The sequence below is a fragment of the Thermobia domestica genome, chromosome 2, assembly GCF_964235325.1.
Source record: "Thermobia domestica chromosome 2, izTheDome1.hap1.1, whole genome shotgun sequence".
In the NCBI taxonomy this organism is placed as follows: Eukaryota; Metazoa; Arthropoda; class Insecta; order Zygentoma; family Lepismatidae; genus Thermobia; species Thermobia domestica.
This window is the reverse complement of record NC_137455.1, coordinates 231345233-231360599: the sequence shown is the minus strand read 5'-3', so window position 1 is coordinate 231360599 and position 15367 is coordinate 231345233. Positions and strand designations below refer to the sequence as shown.

General features: G+C 37.2%; 1 protein-coding gene across 14 annotated transcripts in view; it reads right to left on the bottom strand.

The window, feature by feature from the left end:
• LOC145678403 (methyltransferase-like protein 25B) overlaps window positions 1-15367 on the bottom strand; it is an 881238-nt gene that overhangs the window by 432684 nt on the left and 433187 nt on the right. For all 14 annotated transcript variants that reach the window (XR_014130376.1, XM_081748506.1, XM_081748507.1 and 11 more), the window contains one exon: window positions 11861-12002. Coding sequence is in view for 13 of the 14 variants with exons in the window: in XM_081748506.1 (XP_081604632.1) it covers window positions 11861-12002 (142 nt within the window). In the remaining variant the exon portion in view is untranslated. The remainder of the gene's footprint in view (window positions 1-11860; window positions 12003-15367) is intronic.

The window sequence follows — 15367 nt, the reverse complement described above, 5'->3', positions numbered from 1 at the left end:
ATACATGCATTATGATATTTTAAATATAGTTTCGGAGACATATAATGGTAACGTTTATATGTTTACAAATTCAACACTACTAAGCAAATATGATGTATGTTGTTTATAATTCATACAATGTAAATAGAGTATTAATTATATTATTCCAATACTTCCGTCTGTCTCTGTATCTGTTTTTTCTTATTTTCAAAGGTACGGTAAATTTAAGCATAGTTACCAGTGTCATTATCACTGCATAGATGTATCTGTATATTATTCAAATAACATTCCCTTTGATTTCATAATGTTAATACATTATTTCAATATAATATTTCAATTAATATATTTCTTAAGTTTCATAATATTTCGTATTTGAAATGTTGTTTGTACAGCATAACATTTTCCTAGTTTTCTAGTGTTACGTATTAAATATGCGTAATATATATTGTTATTATGTTATTTATATAACATTTCCTTATGTTTCATTATGATAAGTACTTTTTATTTTAATTTGTAGTTAATGTACATTTCCATTCTGCCTTTTACATATGTCATAGTAAAACTAACCAGACTGAAAACGCTATGAAAGGATAAAAGAATTTTCAAAAGTAACATTTTGTAGTAGAAATAATTTACGGATACAATCAGGTTTAATGGAATCCATCAAATATATAGGATATTATTTCTAATTTTTAAAACATTTATTCTTTTGAAAATTGTCGCGAACATAACTATCCTCTCACGAGTCGGGATCGAAGAACTGATTTTATACATCAGAGTCCGACGAAATAAAGGTTGTTCTATAACCGCGAGTACCGTGTTCAGAAAAGTATTAAAATGTTGTACAATGATAGTATTGGATTTGAGGTAATGTGTATTGCATTAACCAACATCTTTAAACATAATAAGGCTTTTTTGTTTGTTTATTTTATTGATCTTATGAACAGGTAGCCTAACTTATAAGAGTAAGAATCCGCTATTATGTAAAGCTCTGATAGAAAAAATTACGGTAGAAACTAAAATTATAGGTTTCCTTTAAATTAAAGAAATTTGAGAGGATTAACATTCTATTGAAATGGCATTTCATTATTACTTTATGTTGAAAGCTAGATTGATTGTATATTTTTCCACTGCTTTTACAATTATTAAATACAGTTATTACAAATATATTACATTGTATTTCCAATCTTCCGCAGTTCAGATCTATCATATTTTTATTTCTTCTTTATATTAACGCAAAATACATTTGACATTAAGGAAAGTTTTCATTTTGTGTATTAAAAAAGGTATCATGGTATAATTGAATTAATTTTTGTGCCATGCTATCTACAAAAATTACATAATTATGGCATAGCATTATGCAAAACCTACGTTATGAAAAACTATTTATCAGCTAGTTACGGGACCGACTACGTATGTGAGCTCCGAACCACATGTTTTCGTTGAAAAGTTGTTTTTCCTAATACAAGAAAATAAAAACTAAGAAAACTATGAGCGAGAAGAGCTAGATGCTTTGTCTTATAAAAATGGATGTATGTTTGTTCCAGCATAATTCTGGAACACCTGAAGCAATTTCAACCAAACTTGGTACACATATGACTAAACTAACTAACTAATTCTATGGCCTATGGAACCCAGAGGTTCAATGCCGCGTTCACAAAAGCTCTCCACTGACTTCTATCCTTAGCTAACTGCATCCAGTTTCTACTTTGTATTCCAATCTCTGCGAGATCTACCTTAATATTGTCCTCCCATCTGCGCCTAGGTCTTCCTAATGGTCGTTTTCCGATTGGTCTTCCAGTCAAGATTTTGAAAGCGTTTCTACTTTCTATCATTCCAGCTACATGACCTGCCCACCTAAGCCTTCTAGACTTGACGACTCTAACAATGTTGGGTAGACCGTATAAACTAGGAATGCAATGGATATACCCGATTGCAATGAAATGAGCTGAGCGAGCTTAAACTACGTAATCAGGAAGCGTTTTTCGGTGATTATTCCTCGATGGTACATCGGATTTTTTATTTCGACCTATGTTCTCACTCAGCACGACATACTCTATCAGCGTGCTAAGTTTGGTTGAGATCGGCCAAACGGTCAAGGAGGAAGCGTTTTTCGGTGATTATTCCTCGATGGTACATCGGATTTTTGATTTCGACCTATGTTGTCACTCAGCACGACATACTCTATCAGCGTGCTAAGTTTGGTTGAGATCGGCCAAACGGTCAAGGAGGAAGCGTTTTTCGGTGATTATTCCTCGATGGTACATCGGATTTTTGATTTCGACCTATGTTGTCACTCAGCACGACATACTCTATCAGCGTGCTAAGTTTGGTTGAGATCGGCCAAACGGTCTAGGAGGAAGCGTTTTTCGGTGATTATTCCTCGATGGTACATCGGATTTTTGATTTCGACCTATGTTGTCACTCAGCACGACATACTCTATCAGCGTGCTAAGTTTGGTTGAGATCGGGCAAACGGTCTAGGAGGAGTTCGCGGACAACCAAACGGCTAACCCGAGTATAAGAGCTTCGCTTCGCTCAGCTCAACTAGCAATGCAATGTATATACCCGATTGCAATGAAATGAGCTGAGCAAGCTTAAACTACGTATCAGGAAGCGTTTTTCGGTGATTATTCCTCGATGGTACATCGGATTTTTGATTTCGACCTATGTTCTCACTCAGCACGACATACTCTATCAGCGTGCTAAGTTTGGTTGAGATCGGCCAAACGTTCTAGGAGGAAGCGTTTTTCGGTGATTATTCCTCGATGGTACATCGGATTTTTGATTTCGACCTATGTTGTCACTCAGCACGACATACTCTATCAGCGTGCTAAGTTTGGTTGAGATCGGCCAAACGTTCTAGGAGGAAGCGTTTTTCGGTGATTATTCCTCGATGGTACATCGGATTTTTGATTTCGACCTATGTTGTCACTCAGCGCGACATACTCTATCAGCGTGCTAAGTTTGGTTGAGATCGGCCAAACGGTCTAGGAGGAGTTCGCGGACAACCAAACGGCTAACCCGAGTATAAGAGCTTCGCTTCGCTCAGCTCAATTGTGTAGTTCCTCGTTATGAAGTTTCCGCCATTCCCCATTCCCATTCCTCTTGGGTCCGAATATTCGTCTCACGATCTTGTTCTCAAATACTTTCAGTCTATGTTCTTCCCTCAGTGTAAGCGACCATGTTTCGCAACCATACAGAACAACAGGGATGATTATCGATTTATATATTTTAAGCTTCAAATTCCTCCACAGAATTCGCGAGGACAAGAGATTTTGCGCCGAATAGTAACACGAATTCCCTGCTTTTAGTCGACATTTAATGTCTTCGTGAATATGATTTTCCTCGGTTAATATTGATCCTAGATATTTGAAACTATCCACTTTATCAAAAGTATTATTTAATATTTTAACGCATCCACAATTTTCCGTATTACGGTCCCGACACACTTCCATGTATTTAGTTTTCTCTGCATTTACTTCTAAATCCATGTCCCTGTAAGCGTTTAATAAGATCTCTGCATTTCTTTCTATTGTTCTCCTATCATCCTCTATTAAATTTACATCATCAGCATATGCCATAACCTGGTGAATACCGTTCAACTGTAGGCCCTGGTTGCTATCTTTGATTTTCCTTATAGCGTATTCCAGAACAAAGTTAAATAATAATGGCGACAACGCATCTCCTTGTTTCAGGCCATTTTCGACGTGAAAGCTCGTGGACAAAAATTTTCCTACCCGGACTTTACTTTGGGATTCATTTAAACATATCTTAATTAATCTAATTAGCTTTCTCGGTATTCCAAGTTCTGTAAGAACGTTGTATAATATTTCTCTCCTAACCGAGCCGTATGCCTTTCTAAAATCTAAAATCTCTTCGTGCGCAGAACGAGCATTTCAGCTACGTATCCAGAACCTGGCTTCTAAACATTAAGGAGTACGAGGGTGAATATCGGCTCAAGTGTGCAAGTAAATATATAGGTAATGAATACGAAACTCGCAATCTATGGCTTCACCCTGTTTCTAAGTTTTTTCATTTTCTATATGTCATTTTGAAGCCACGCAGAGAAGAAACTGGTCGATACTCTATCCGTATTGCACTAGTGACCCAGCTAGCAACGATGTATAAACATGCTAGAGCCTGTCCTTGGGTAGAACATTAAAACAAGACAAGAACCAGTAAATGAAGTCTTTACACTTTGTTCAATGAGTCCTTCTGCTCAGTTCTTTTCGTTCTGCAGAAAGACGGAGTATTGCCGCCACTGACAATGAGTAAAAAAGAGTAAGTTTCATCATTACATTGTCTGAGTGTTGACGTCTATCTCATAATCATGTTACTTGCAGATTTCAGATGCTGACATTTCAGCATTCCGAGATTCCGATATGCTGGATCGACGTACCGTTATTGGGAATTTCAAATTTCAAAGATTCAGAAGTGCTGAACCGAAGTCCTCATATTCTGGAATTCATAAATTTCTAGCTGAAGTTTCGAGATTCCGGAATTCCGAGTTTTGGAAATTCCGAAATTTCTGACTGAAGTTCCGGAATTCCAAGATTCCTGAATTCCGATATTTCGAGGTGAACTTTCGGAATTCCGAAATTCCGGAATTTAGAGGTTTCGAAATTTCGGAATGAACTTCCTGGATTCGAAATTCCGAGATTACGGAATTCCGAGATTCCGAAATTACAAAATTCCGAGATTCCGAAATTACGGAATTCCGAGATTTCGGAATTCCGGAATAACTAAATTTTTAATTCCGATTCCGGAATTAAGATTTTCATTCCGAAGTATTCCGGAATCCGGAACACCCCTACTTACAATACAATTACAATAAACGATAATATGCCAACTAGTAAACCCTTTAAAGATTTGAAAAACAGTAACATTAATATGATTCATCATCTCCATAAAGAATAAGTAGCCTACTTTTTGCAAGGACAGAAGTTTCACTACAAGTACATCCCTGAATATTGACATATACGAAAACACAATGGCCACTAACAAAAATATCGTAAGACTGAATTGTACAAAGCATAATGAATCAGTCACTACGAGAAATGTTCAGTAGACTGAAAAACATAACACAAACATTAAAAAAAAAAAAAAAAAAAAAAACTACTAAAGGAACTAAAACCTAAAGGAACAACTAGGACTGTTCAAATTAAGGTGAGTTTCACAAGTCACTCTTTAACTAAGGTGTTATTTCATACATAAATTAGCTTTTGGTAAATTCTTTGCCTAATTTTGTTGCTACAGCACAGAAATCACAAATGTCATGTATATTCCCAGGCAGTGGCGGCGTAAGGCCAACTGGGGCCTGGGGCCAGTGAAGTAGGTTGGGGCCCCTTTTCAAACAATCGCGATTTATAGATTTATGCACTTCTATTTTTGACATTCATTTACATATCATTCTTTCTGTATGCTCCTCCCCCTTTCCCGTTGTTGTGTGTGTGTGTTTAGATCATTATAATCTGGGATATATTAAACAAATAAGGCTGACATTCAGCATCTCTGTCTATTTTTTTTAAATACTTAGAACCGCCTTCAGGCTGGTATCTACAAATAAAACTGGACCACGATTATCACTGCATATTTTTTTCGTTTTTATTAATTTTTAAACAAGGAACAAGATAGAAAAAATGATTGGGGATAAAAGTGTAACCCACAACAGAAATAACAATCTTAAGAACAAAAAAAAAAAAAAAAAAAAACGTAGCAATCAAGAATCCAGAATTTATACTACACCTATACTATCGTAATATCAACGCATACTGTAATTAGATGGAATAGTGGAAGTAATGCTCCTAATAATACAGTTAGAGACAAATTTACGTACAAAACGTAACAATGAGCTGATATTGCAAAAATTGCAATTAATAATATAACCGATGCGATTTTTAAATGTAAGCTCTATGTTTTCTAGAATATTTTTGTCCGGTTCCCGCTTTTGGTGTTTCTCCTGCGCAATTTGTCAAATGGTTAAGTTTATGCATAGTTTCTCACCTGTCTGAATTTACGTTAGATGGATTTTATTTGATTACATTTCCTTCCTACAATTAGCCCCACTCACTTTAACATTCGGTTTCTCTCCAGTGATAATGTACGATGTACGATGTATCAATGAATAGTAGCACTAGAATATTTCTCTTCTGCTTGTCTTTTTTACTATTGTTTCCAGATTTCTAACTTGTTTTATGATTATATTATTTTGTATTTAATAATTCAGTCATGTTTATACTATTCTGTCACTTATGACTATTTTCATTACCATTTACTAACATACTTAGTATTAAAATATATTATAAGAAAAAATCCTGAATATATTGAATAATTGGGGATATTATAGATTAAATATGTGAGCACAGAATTCTCCTACAGGTTATACCATCTTACTTTTCATTACCACCTATCACCAGTCAATTGACAAATCTTGACAGTTTTTTATTACTCTTTCGGTACTTTTGGGGGAGCGGTGGCTCAGTGGTAGAGAGTTCAACTCCGGTGCTTGGGGTCCCTGGTTCAGCTCGCACCGTGTGCACTTTGTGGTGGACAAACACAGTGCTCGTGAGTTTTGTCGGGGTTCTCCCGTTTCCTCCCACTTTCTTCATTCCACCTTTTCATTCATTTCTTATCATCACCGTCCCCTTTAGCCTAACCGGCATAAGCATGGGACGTAAAACAAAGATTTCCCTTTCTTTTGGTACTTTTGTATTTTTATTGCCTTTACTTGAAAAATGAAACTACTTTCGACAGTAGTTCTACTACCATATTAGCCTATGTTCCACCAACATTCAGAATGATACCTTCCTTTCTTTGGTAGCAGCGAAAGTCTCAGCTCTATTATCAGAATCCAGTGGATGCTTTTTCATTTTCGGTAGAAAGAATGGCCAGATTCGTGAATCCTTCCTGACATTGTGGAACGAAGGTGTGATTTTATCAATTTCATTTTGGTGAAAAACACACGATGCGACAGATACGGGCAGTGTTATCACAATCTGAAGAGCAGTTGCCAAACTTTAGTAAATTTCAAGTCCCACTAAAGATACATACTTCAGGATACGTTGTGGTGAAAAGTCAAGTTGTTCTTTAGCTTTCTGAGCACACCTTAGTGAACAGATTAAATCCTTACAATCCTGAAATAATAATAAGCCACCCAGGTCATTCGGGTAGAACAAAGCCAAATCAGAGCAACATGCTTTTAGCCTTTCTTCGCTCTCATCATCTAGCTGCTACACAAAGTTGGCCATAGAACACAGGAATCCAAATCTGTCGTTTAGGTCATGCATCTTAATAAAATGATCATACATTTGTTGTCTCATCTCATCTAGAATTTCATTGATAGAGCGCTTCACTTCGGCCTGTGCAGTCAGGTTTCATTCTTTGCTTCTCCAGGCATGCATCTCCTTCTTTTACTATGTGTACCCACAGTTATATTCCACACCCTACAACTTCTTTCAGCTGTTGACATTATTTCCTTGCCCAGCTCAAGTCTAGAGATATTAATGGTGTTAACCAGGCTCTGTAACTGAACAAGAGTTTGATTGAAACTCATATCCTGAGATTGAAGGCATTTTTGGATCCGATCAATATATGAGAGATTTGCAGGCCAGAAATATAGTAAAGCGATGAAGTTCAATGACTGGATGCTTGCAAGAAGGCCAGCATCTCCTGTAGTAGCAAGCGTTTCAATCGAAGTGTCACGCAGATCTTCCAACGGATCAATTACTTCATCCAACTGACTAGAAAGTGCTTTTAAAGCTTCTGCTTTTGATCTCCACCTAGTGTTAATTTCACGTTTTAGACCAATCTTTACGTGATTTTGCAGCACATTCTATCGGTGAGTAGATCTAGAGAAGAATACCAACAAACGTTCCATTGCTCCCAACAAAGTCACCGTCAGAACGTTAACGTGCGCAGCATGTAAACCACAAGGTTCAATGAATTATTGTTACAAGGAACGAAAATGGCCAAAGGACTTATATTCCGTATGGAAGTTTGAGCTCCAGAATACTGCCCGGCCATTGTAGCCTGATTATGACAAGACTGGCCTCTGGAATCTTAATAGCAAGCCTATCACGTTGAAGTTCCTTCAGTATTTCAGCAGGAATTATCTCAGCAGTCTTTCCTTCGACAGAGATGAAATCAATAAATGCTTCCCGAACTTGAACAGAATCACGTTGTATGTCAACAAATCGAACGATTTGTGACAAGTGTTCCATATGAGAACAATCAGGAGTTGAATTAAATATAATGCTGAAGTATTTTCATTATTATTTAACACTTGTTTTCTTATTGAACATTTTCTTCACTCTAAATTTGTGCACTGAAGTGTAAATTTATACGCGAAAAAACAAGAGCAGAAATGGGGAAACCAGCTAAGCAAAAGGGTTTCGCTCGCTGTAAATTTGACTTGTAATGGACAAAAGAATAAAGACAGAAGGAAAACAAGTGAATAAGCAACTATAGCGTCTGCATTAAAGAGCTTTTAATTGGGAACAGAATGCTACTACCCTAATAAAGCATCATATACATTGATCCCTTCTTTCTACCCTTCTTTTGAACTGATATATGAATAAATAAATAAATAAACAGTGATAGTTTAGGAAGCAGGCTAGCAGACTAGGTCCCATTACTTGCATCATAAGATCTTAGAATGTAAATAACACAATATACTTTGAGTTTCATTATATTTTAATCTACACTCAGCTTTTCCTTTACATTTCTCTGAGGTTATTCAACAGAGTGAAACTTTTATTTTATTAATATTTTAGTCCACATACATTTTTTCCTTTAAATTTCTTTGGGGCCCCAGGGAAGTAACACTTTTATTTTATTTTTTTTCACCTACATTCGCTTTTTTTTAATTTTCTTGGGGGACCCCAAGAAAGAGAAGGTCTGTTTTATTTTTTCACCTGCATTCAGCCTTTTCCTTTAAAATTCTTTGGGGCCCCCAAGAGTATGAAGCATTTACTTTATTTTTCACCTATGTTCAGAGTTTTTTCCTTTGAATTACTTTGGGAGCGTCCAAGATAATGAAACTTTTATTTTATTTATTTTTAATCTACATTCAGTTTTTCTTTAAATTTCTTTCGGGTCCCCAAGAGAGTGAGGCCTGAAGCGTATAGTTTGTTTAGCTTATACGGAAATCCAGCACTAATTAGCTTTATTAGACAGATATTTCTGTTCTTTCATCCGTTATTTGGTGTAATATTGATTGCCAATTAATTGCGTTTACATTTAGGGAAGGTGTGGATTATAAACCTTGACAGCCCTTGTACGGCTCATGCTAAGAAGGTTTCTTAGTAATTATTTTTTACCTACCGTCAGGGGCCCCCACAAAGTGGGGCCCAGGGCGAGGGCACCGCTCGCCCCGCCCTTACGCCGCCACTGTTCCCAGGTACTGGGGTTCGACCCCAGATATTGGCAATTATAATAGATAAAACTTTTTTTTATTTGGCCCACGTCCACAACATGCAATACATATGTCAGGGATTGTATAAACATATCATTCTGTTTCTCTATAAATGTTTCTAAACTTATATTTAGTACTTCTTATTATAATATGCAATATATTTCTTATCTTGGTGCATGTATTACGAGAAAACCTGACGTGATATGTAGAAACGGACGACGGATTCCTGTTCAGTGACTCGAAATTCGTTAAGATCACCTATCACACCACTTGGCACAGAAATTGTTCTTTTAAAATGCTGGGTAGTGTTATTTGTATGGAGGGTTGAAGCGAAAATAAGTGTAACTTTATCTACAGTTAATTTGTTATTGATTCATGTGCTATTATCCAATAGATATTTTAATCAAATTTTATCAAAATTCAGCAATTCGTATCTTTCAGGATATATTGAATGAACGCAGTACGTACATAGCATTTGATGCTGTATTGGAAAGGTTCGGCCTTACTGCCGTCGGCTGCGGCATTTAAATCAGCTTTTCAAATCCCATTTCGGTTACGGTCTTGTGATCAGTTTGAAATGGACGCCCTTTGGGGATCGGATTGTGAGACAGAATTGTCATGGGACAGTAAAAGGATCTTTTGAGATTTGGATCACGTTGTCTAAGAACGAAATGGCGCAAACAGGCTGCCTCAGTCACAACTCCATAGAAACAGTACCTATTGTAGGTAACCAAATTAGTTTGTATCAGCATCTACGCATATGTTCATTTTGGTTATCCTAATGATGTGACAATCTTAAACATGGAGTCTTCTTCTTGACATTTGTAACTTGGTAGTGATGTGCATTTACGAAGTATTTTATTGACTTGTTCTTATATCCATACCTCGAGAATTAATGCGCGGATTTTGATTTTCGTCACAGCAAATTAAAGTCTTAAATTACACTAAAATTTATGTCTTGTAACATGTTTTCGTAAACCTGACAGTTTCTTTGTAGTTTGATAAAAACCATAAATTCTTATTTTGGAAAATATATGAAGTCCCTCGTACATTTTAAATTATAGCTTGTATGAAAAAATGTTACTGAAGGGTTTAACTAAACCATGATAATTGTTTATCAGGAATGTGAGATTAATCGAATGTCATAAACAGCATGTTTGTATCATCAACTTGCACACAAACTTACAATTGTGCTCCTACTAAAAGCACTGCAGCACACAACTCGAGTCTGGGTAGGGTTTGTTGTTATTAGTGCACCCTTTGTTTTCGCTGCAATTAATCTGCTTTCTACGTGACCATCTGCGCGTACTGCCCGCAAATAAGCGACACTAGCGTAGGACTTTTCATAAGCATCACAGGAACCAATTATTTAATACTTTGCTGCATTTAGTGGTACAATGCAGCGTTCCACACTAATTTCGCATAATAGTGGTAACTCGCGACAGTATTCGCACCATACTTGACAACGCTCTAACGGGAGTGCGTCATCTCAGTTCAACTTGTTCTACCGCAAACTCTGCAACAATCTCATCGCTTTAATAGTCACCGGAGATAGAAAACCAAGTAGTTCAAATAGTTTTGTCACTTCCAACAGTATAATTCGCTTCATCAGCACTGAGTGGGGTTTCGAAGGTCACAGTCTAAAATCGAATTCGTGCGCGGAAGGAGACCACTCGACACCAAGCGTCTTAAGTGTGTCGTCAGTGTCAAAACGAAAGGACACCTTCATTCCACGAATATGAGCTGGGATAGTCACACTCAAAAACACTTCGGTCGCATTTGAGAACTATTTCCGCAATTCAAGGTCGTCCCTTCTGAATAGCTTGATTAGTTGTTATTGAAGCTCGATGACTTCGGGTACGGAACGCTACGTTGAAAGGAGGTCATTCATGAAAAAGTTCCGCTTGACAACTGGAGCAACCATGAGAAACTGCTCACACTCATCTTCTGCCAGCTTTTGTAGATACCATGAGCCAGGAAAGACGCACTCGCAGTACCAGAGCTTACCGTCTGTAAACGGAAGTCCTGAATGGACAAGTCAGGCAACTCACACCACACAATTCTCATGAAATCTATGTCCACATTATTTACTAACACAGCATCCTACAGTTTCGCTATATCAGTACACATGGGAATCTTGTGACCTCGGAATCGCACTAATAGTGGGAATATGTCATCTTGGAGTTTGGCATCGACGCGCTTAAAATGTTTACTTGAATAGTAAGCATTTAAACGCATCGATGCAGACGCAGATATCTTCTACAGATTACATCACAATAATTAAAACTTTGTTATTGTTCAAGAGCAAATATCAATATAATGGGAAACCGCGGGAACTATTTAGTGAGACGGGAATAGGGTATGGGAAACCGAGTACCTAAAAGAGTCACTACATTTATTAGTACTACATTGTTTTTCTATTGTAATTTTCCCTTTGCTATGATTTTCATTAACTTAAATATTTACCTTAAGCTTAGTGTAATCTCTTCCCTGCAATCTTGCGCAGTACGTCTCTATCGCATGGCATGCTATTTCTCTAGCTTCGAAGTGAAGGTTATGACTCTTTTGTCGTATGTAATGGCTCAAGGGATATCCTCTAAACGAAGACCTGAAAAGAAAGTATAACAATTCATCAAACTGGAAGATATTGAGAAAACTATTCCACACGAGATAACTACAGAAAGGAGAAAAAGAAACAAAGTTGCTCTGAACAGAGATGGTCATTTTTCCTAACCCTCCCTCACTCTCACCCTCAATTGACGCCCCTCACCCTCCCTCATATTCACCCTCCATTGACGGCCTCCCCTAATCCTCCCTCACACTCACCCTCCATTGACGCCCTCCCCTCACACTCACCCTTCATTGACGTCCTCACACTCACCCTCAATTAATTTATCGCCCTCACCCTCCAATGCCATCACCCTCAACTACTAAAATGAAAGTGAGGGTGAGGGCGGCCCTCATGAGGGCAAAATGAGGGAGGATGACCATAGCTGGTTTGGAAGTCTAAAAGTACGTATACAGCCAAAAGCAGGAAATATCTTTTTATTTGATAATTAAATATAAAGTTATTTATTGCGGCTTGCAGCTTTGTACTTTTCTTATATATATTTTTCTCTTACTTAGAAGAAGAAATAAAGCTTTTTCTTAGTTACAATTTAAGAATGAATGAATATATGAATATTCATTAGTTTCTCTTCTGAACGAATATATGAAAAAAAAAAATATGTCCTGAGAACTTCTAGTATTTTTAATGGGTAACTTTCGTTGAACTTTGAAATTTTCGGTAGCCAAAAACTTGCAGTAGATAGTTTTATATATTTCATAATTATTATTTCTATAAAGTGAAATATATAAATATAGAAAAGTAATAAAGCTATAAGAAACATCTTGTCTTCGAGTATGAAGAGCGTATTAAACTGATGGAATATTGATATGATGATTTTCTGTGAACGATGATTAATTCTAAGAAAAAACTACATTACATTTTCTAACATATTTTCCAGAAATGAAGAATTTCAAGATAATTAATTTTATGAACCCTTACCCTCACCCTCAATTGAGGCCCTCACCCTCACCTCCCTCACACTCAGCCTCAACTGACACCCTCACCCTCCATTGACGCCCTCACATTCACCCTCCATTGACACCCTCACAATCACCCTCCCTCACACTCACCCTTCATTGACGCCCTCACACTCACCCTCAATTAATTTATCGCCCTCACCCTCAACTACTAAAATGAGGGTGAGGTGAGGGTGAGGGTAGCCCTTATGAGGGCACAATGAGGGAGGATGACCATCTCTGGCTCTGAAATCAATTTAAGATGTTTACTTTGAAAAGTAAAAACTGTATGAGGTTTCGGGATATGTTTAACTTTAAACTTAAATTGATACTCAATTTGTACACACACTGGTTTGCAAAAACTTAAATGTGAAAGAATTTTCGCATGTTGTGCCACTCCCAAGTGATATAGGTCGGTCAAACTGAAATCACAGACTGAAGTTAGTATTGCAGCATGATACAGGAAACAACAGGAAGGAACATGTGATTAGAAACACAAAATTCAAGGTACTTTTACAGAGAAAGAACAACTTACACTGAAATCATTGATGTCATTATGATCCCTATGACACAAAAGGAGTGAAATGGTCCTCAAAAGTGATTATCTGGCACAGTAATGTACGTCCTACAACGTGCTCACATGCTGCTCAAAAGGTTGGTATGAGTTGAGTTGATTTTGAGTTTAACGTCCCGTTCAGCAGCGAGGCTATATGAGACGTGGACCTACTGATTAACGTGGAATCCGAACCACATGAGCTCCCGCCGGGAATCGAACCCGGGTCTCCCACGCCAAAGGCGCGTATTCTAACCGCTTAGCCAGGTTGGTATGAGTTGTTCTGGTATGAAGATCTGTTTCTCCACCACCTCTGTTCAAATTTGCTCGATGGTAAATGGTGTATGTGGCCATGCTGCAAAACGTCTCCTTATAGCATGTCATATATGCTTGATGGAATTCAAGGTGAGATTCTATCTTTCCAAGAGTTCCGCTACCTGCGCTGTTCTATGTTGTCACACATTATCATCAATAAAGATGAAGTCTGGATCGACTGCACCTCTGAAAACACGCACGTGGAGAAGTAGGCTACAGTGTCACAATAACGTTTACCAGTAAGAGTCCCGCGTTCGGGAACGTGAGGGTCTATAGGCACATGCAATATTCCCATCACAAGAACCCATGGACCAGAAGAGCAAATATGTCGGACAATGTTCTTGAGTTCACTGCGTGGTTTTACCTTATGCCAAATAAGTGTACGTCCAGAATCATTACTCAGACTGAATCTACTCTCATGTTGTGCTATATCTTACCGTTGTGCTTCCGTAAGGTTCGAATTTCAGTCGTAAATGTCTCTGTTAAATATTAATTCCTCGCTTTTATATTAACATATGTGGTGTACGTGATGTCTGTTTATTAGAAAATGTTGCTATAATGAAAATTGGAGTCGGGTAAACTGACATAATCTTATCCGATTTCCATATAGTTTTTGTTGAAAATTTTTTGAAAATTTCCTCGTACAATTCTCATTTAAATATTAATTCCCTACTTTTAGATTAACATATGTGGTCTTCGTGATTCCTGTCTATTACGAAATGTTACTATAATAAAAATTGGAGGGAGTATATTGACCTGATGTTATCCGGTTTCCATATAATTTTTGTTGAGGAAGGTCCGAAACTCTCCTTGTACATATCTCATTTAAATATTAATTTCCCACTTTTATGTCAACATATCTCGCCTGCGTGATCTCTGTCTATTACGAAATGTTACTGCGATGAAAATTAGAGGAGGTAAATTGAGCTAATTTTATCCACTTTCCATATAATTTTTGCTGGTCAAGGTTTGAAACTCTCCTCCTACATATCTCATTTAAAAGCTAATTCTTCACTTTTATATTTATATGTGTGGTGTGGTCTACGTGAACTATGTCTTAGAAAATGTTGCTATAATGAAAAGTGGACAGGGTAAATAGACAGTCTTATCCGGTTTGAACATAATGTTTGTTGCAGAACTTATGAAACTCCCTCCGTACGTAGCTCATTTAAATATTAATTCCCCACTTTTTTATTAACATATGTGTACGTGATTTCTGTCTATTAGAAAATACCCAGACAGCATGTTTGCTTACCGCAAGCTTGCCTGTTGCTTTTATTTGATTTTATTTCGCTTTGGCTTATACACAAAAGCTTATTTCTGCTTAGCGCAAGCTGTAGTGCGGGCAACCCACGCTTCACTTGCGAGACGCTTTTCTTTAGATTGAAGTAAAAAGCCAGCGCGCGTTCGATTTTCAGTTGTTCTCAAAAACCTCGTGACGCTGACCTCAACTTTCGGCGACAAGGTAGTGTTCGCGTTGTTAGCGTCTTGTTAGCATTCAGCTTGAATAAAGGACAAACTTAATTATTTTTTTAAATTGT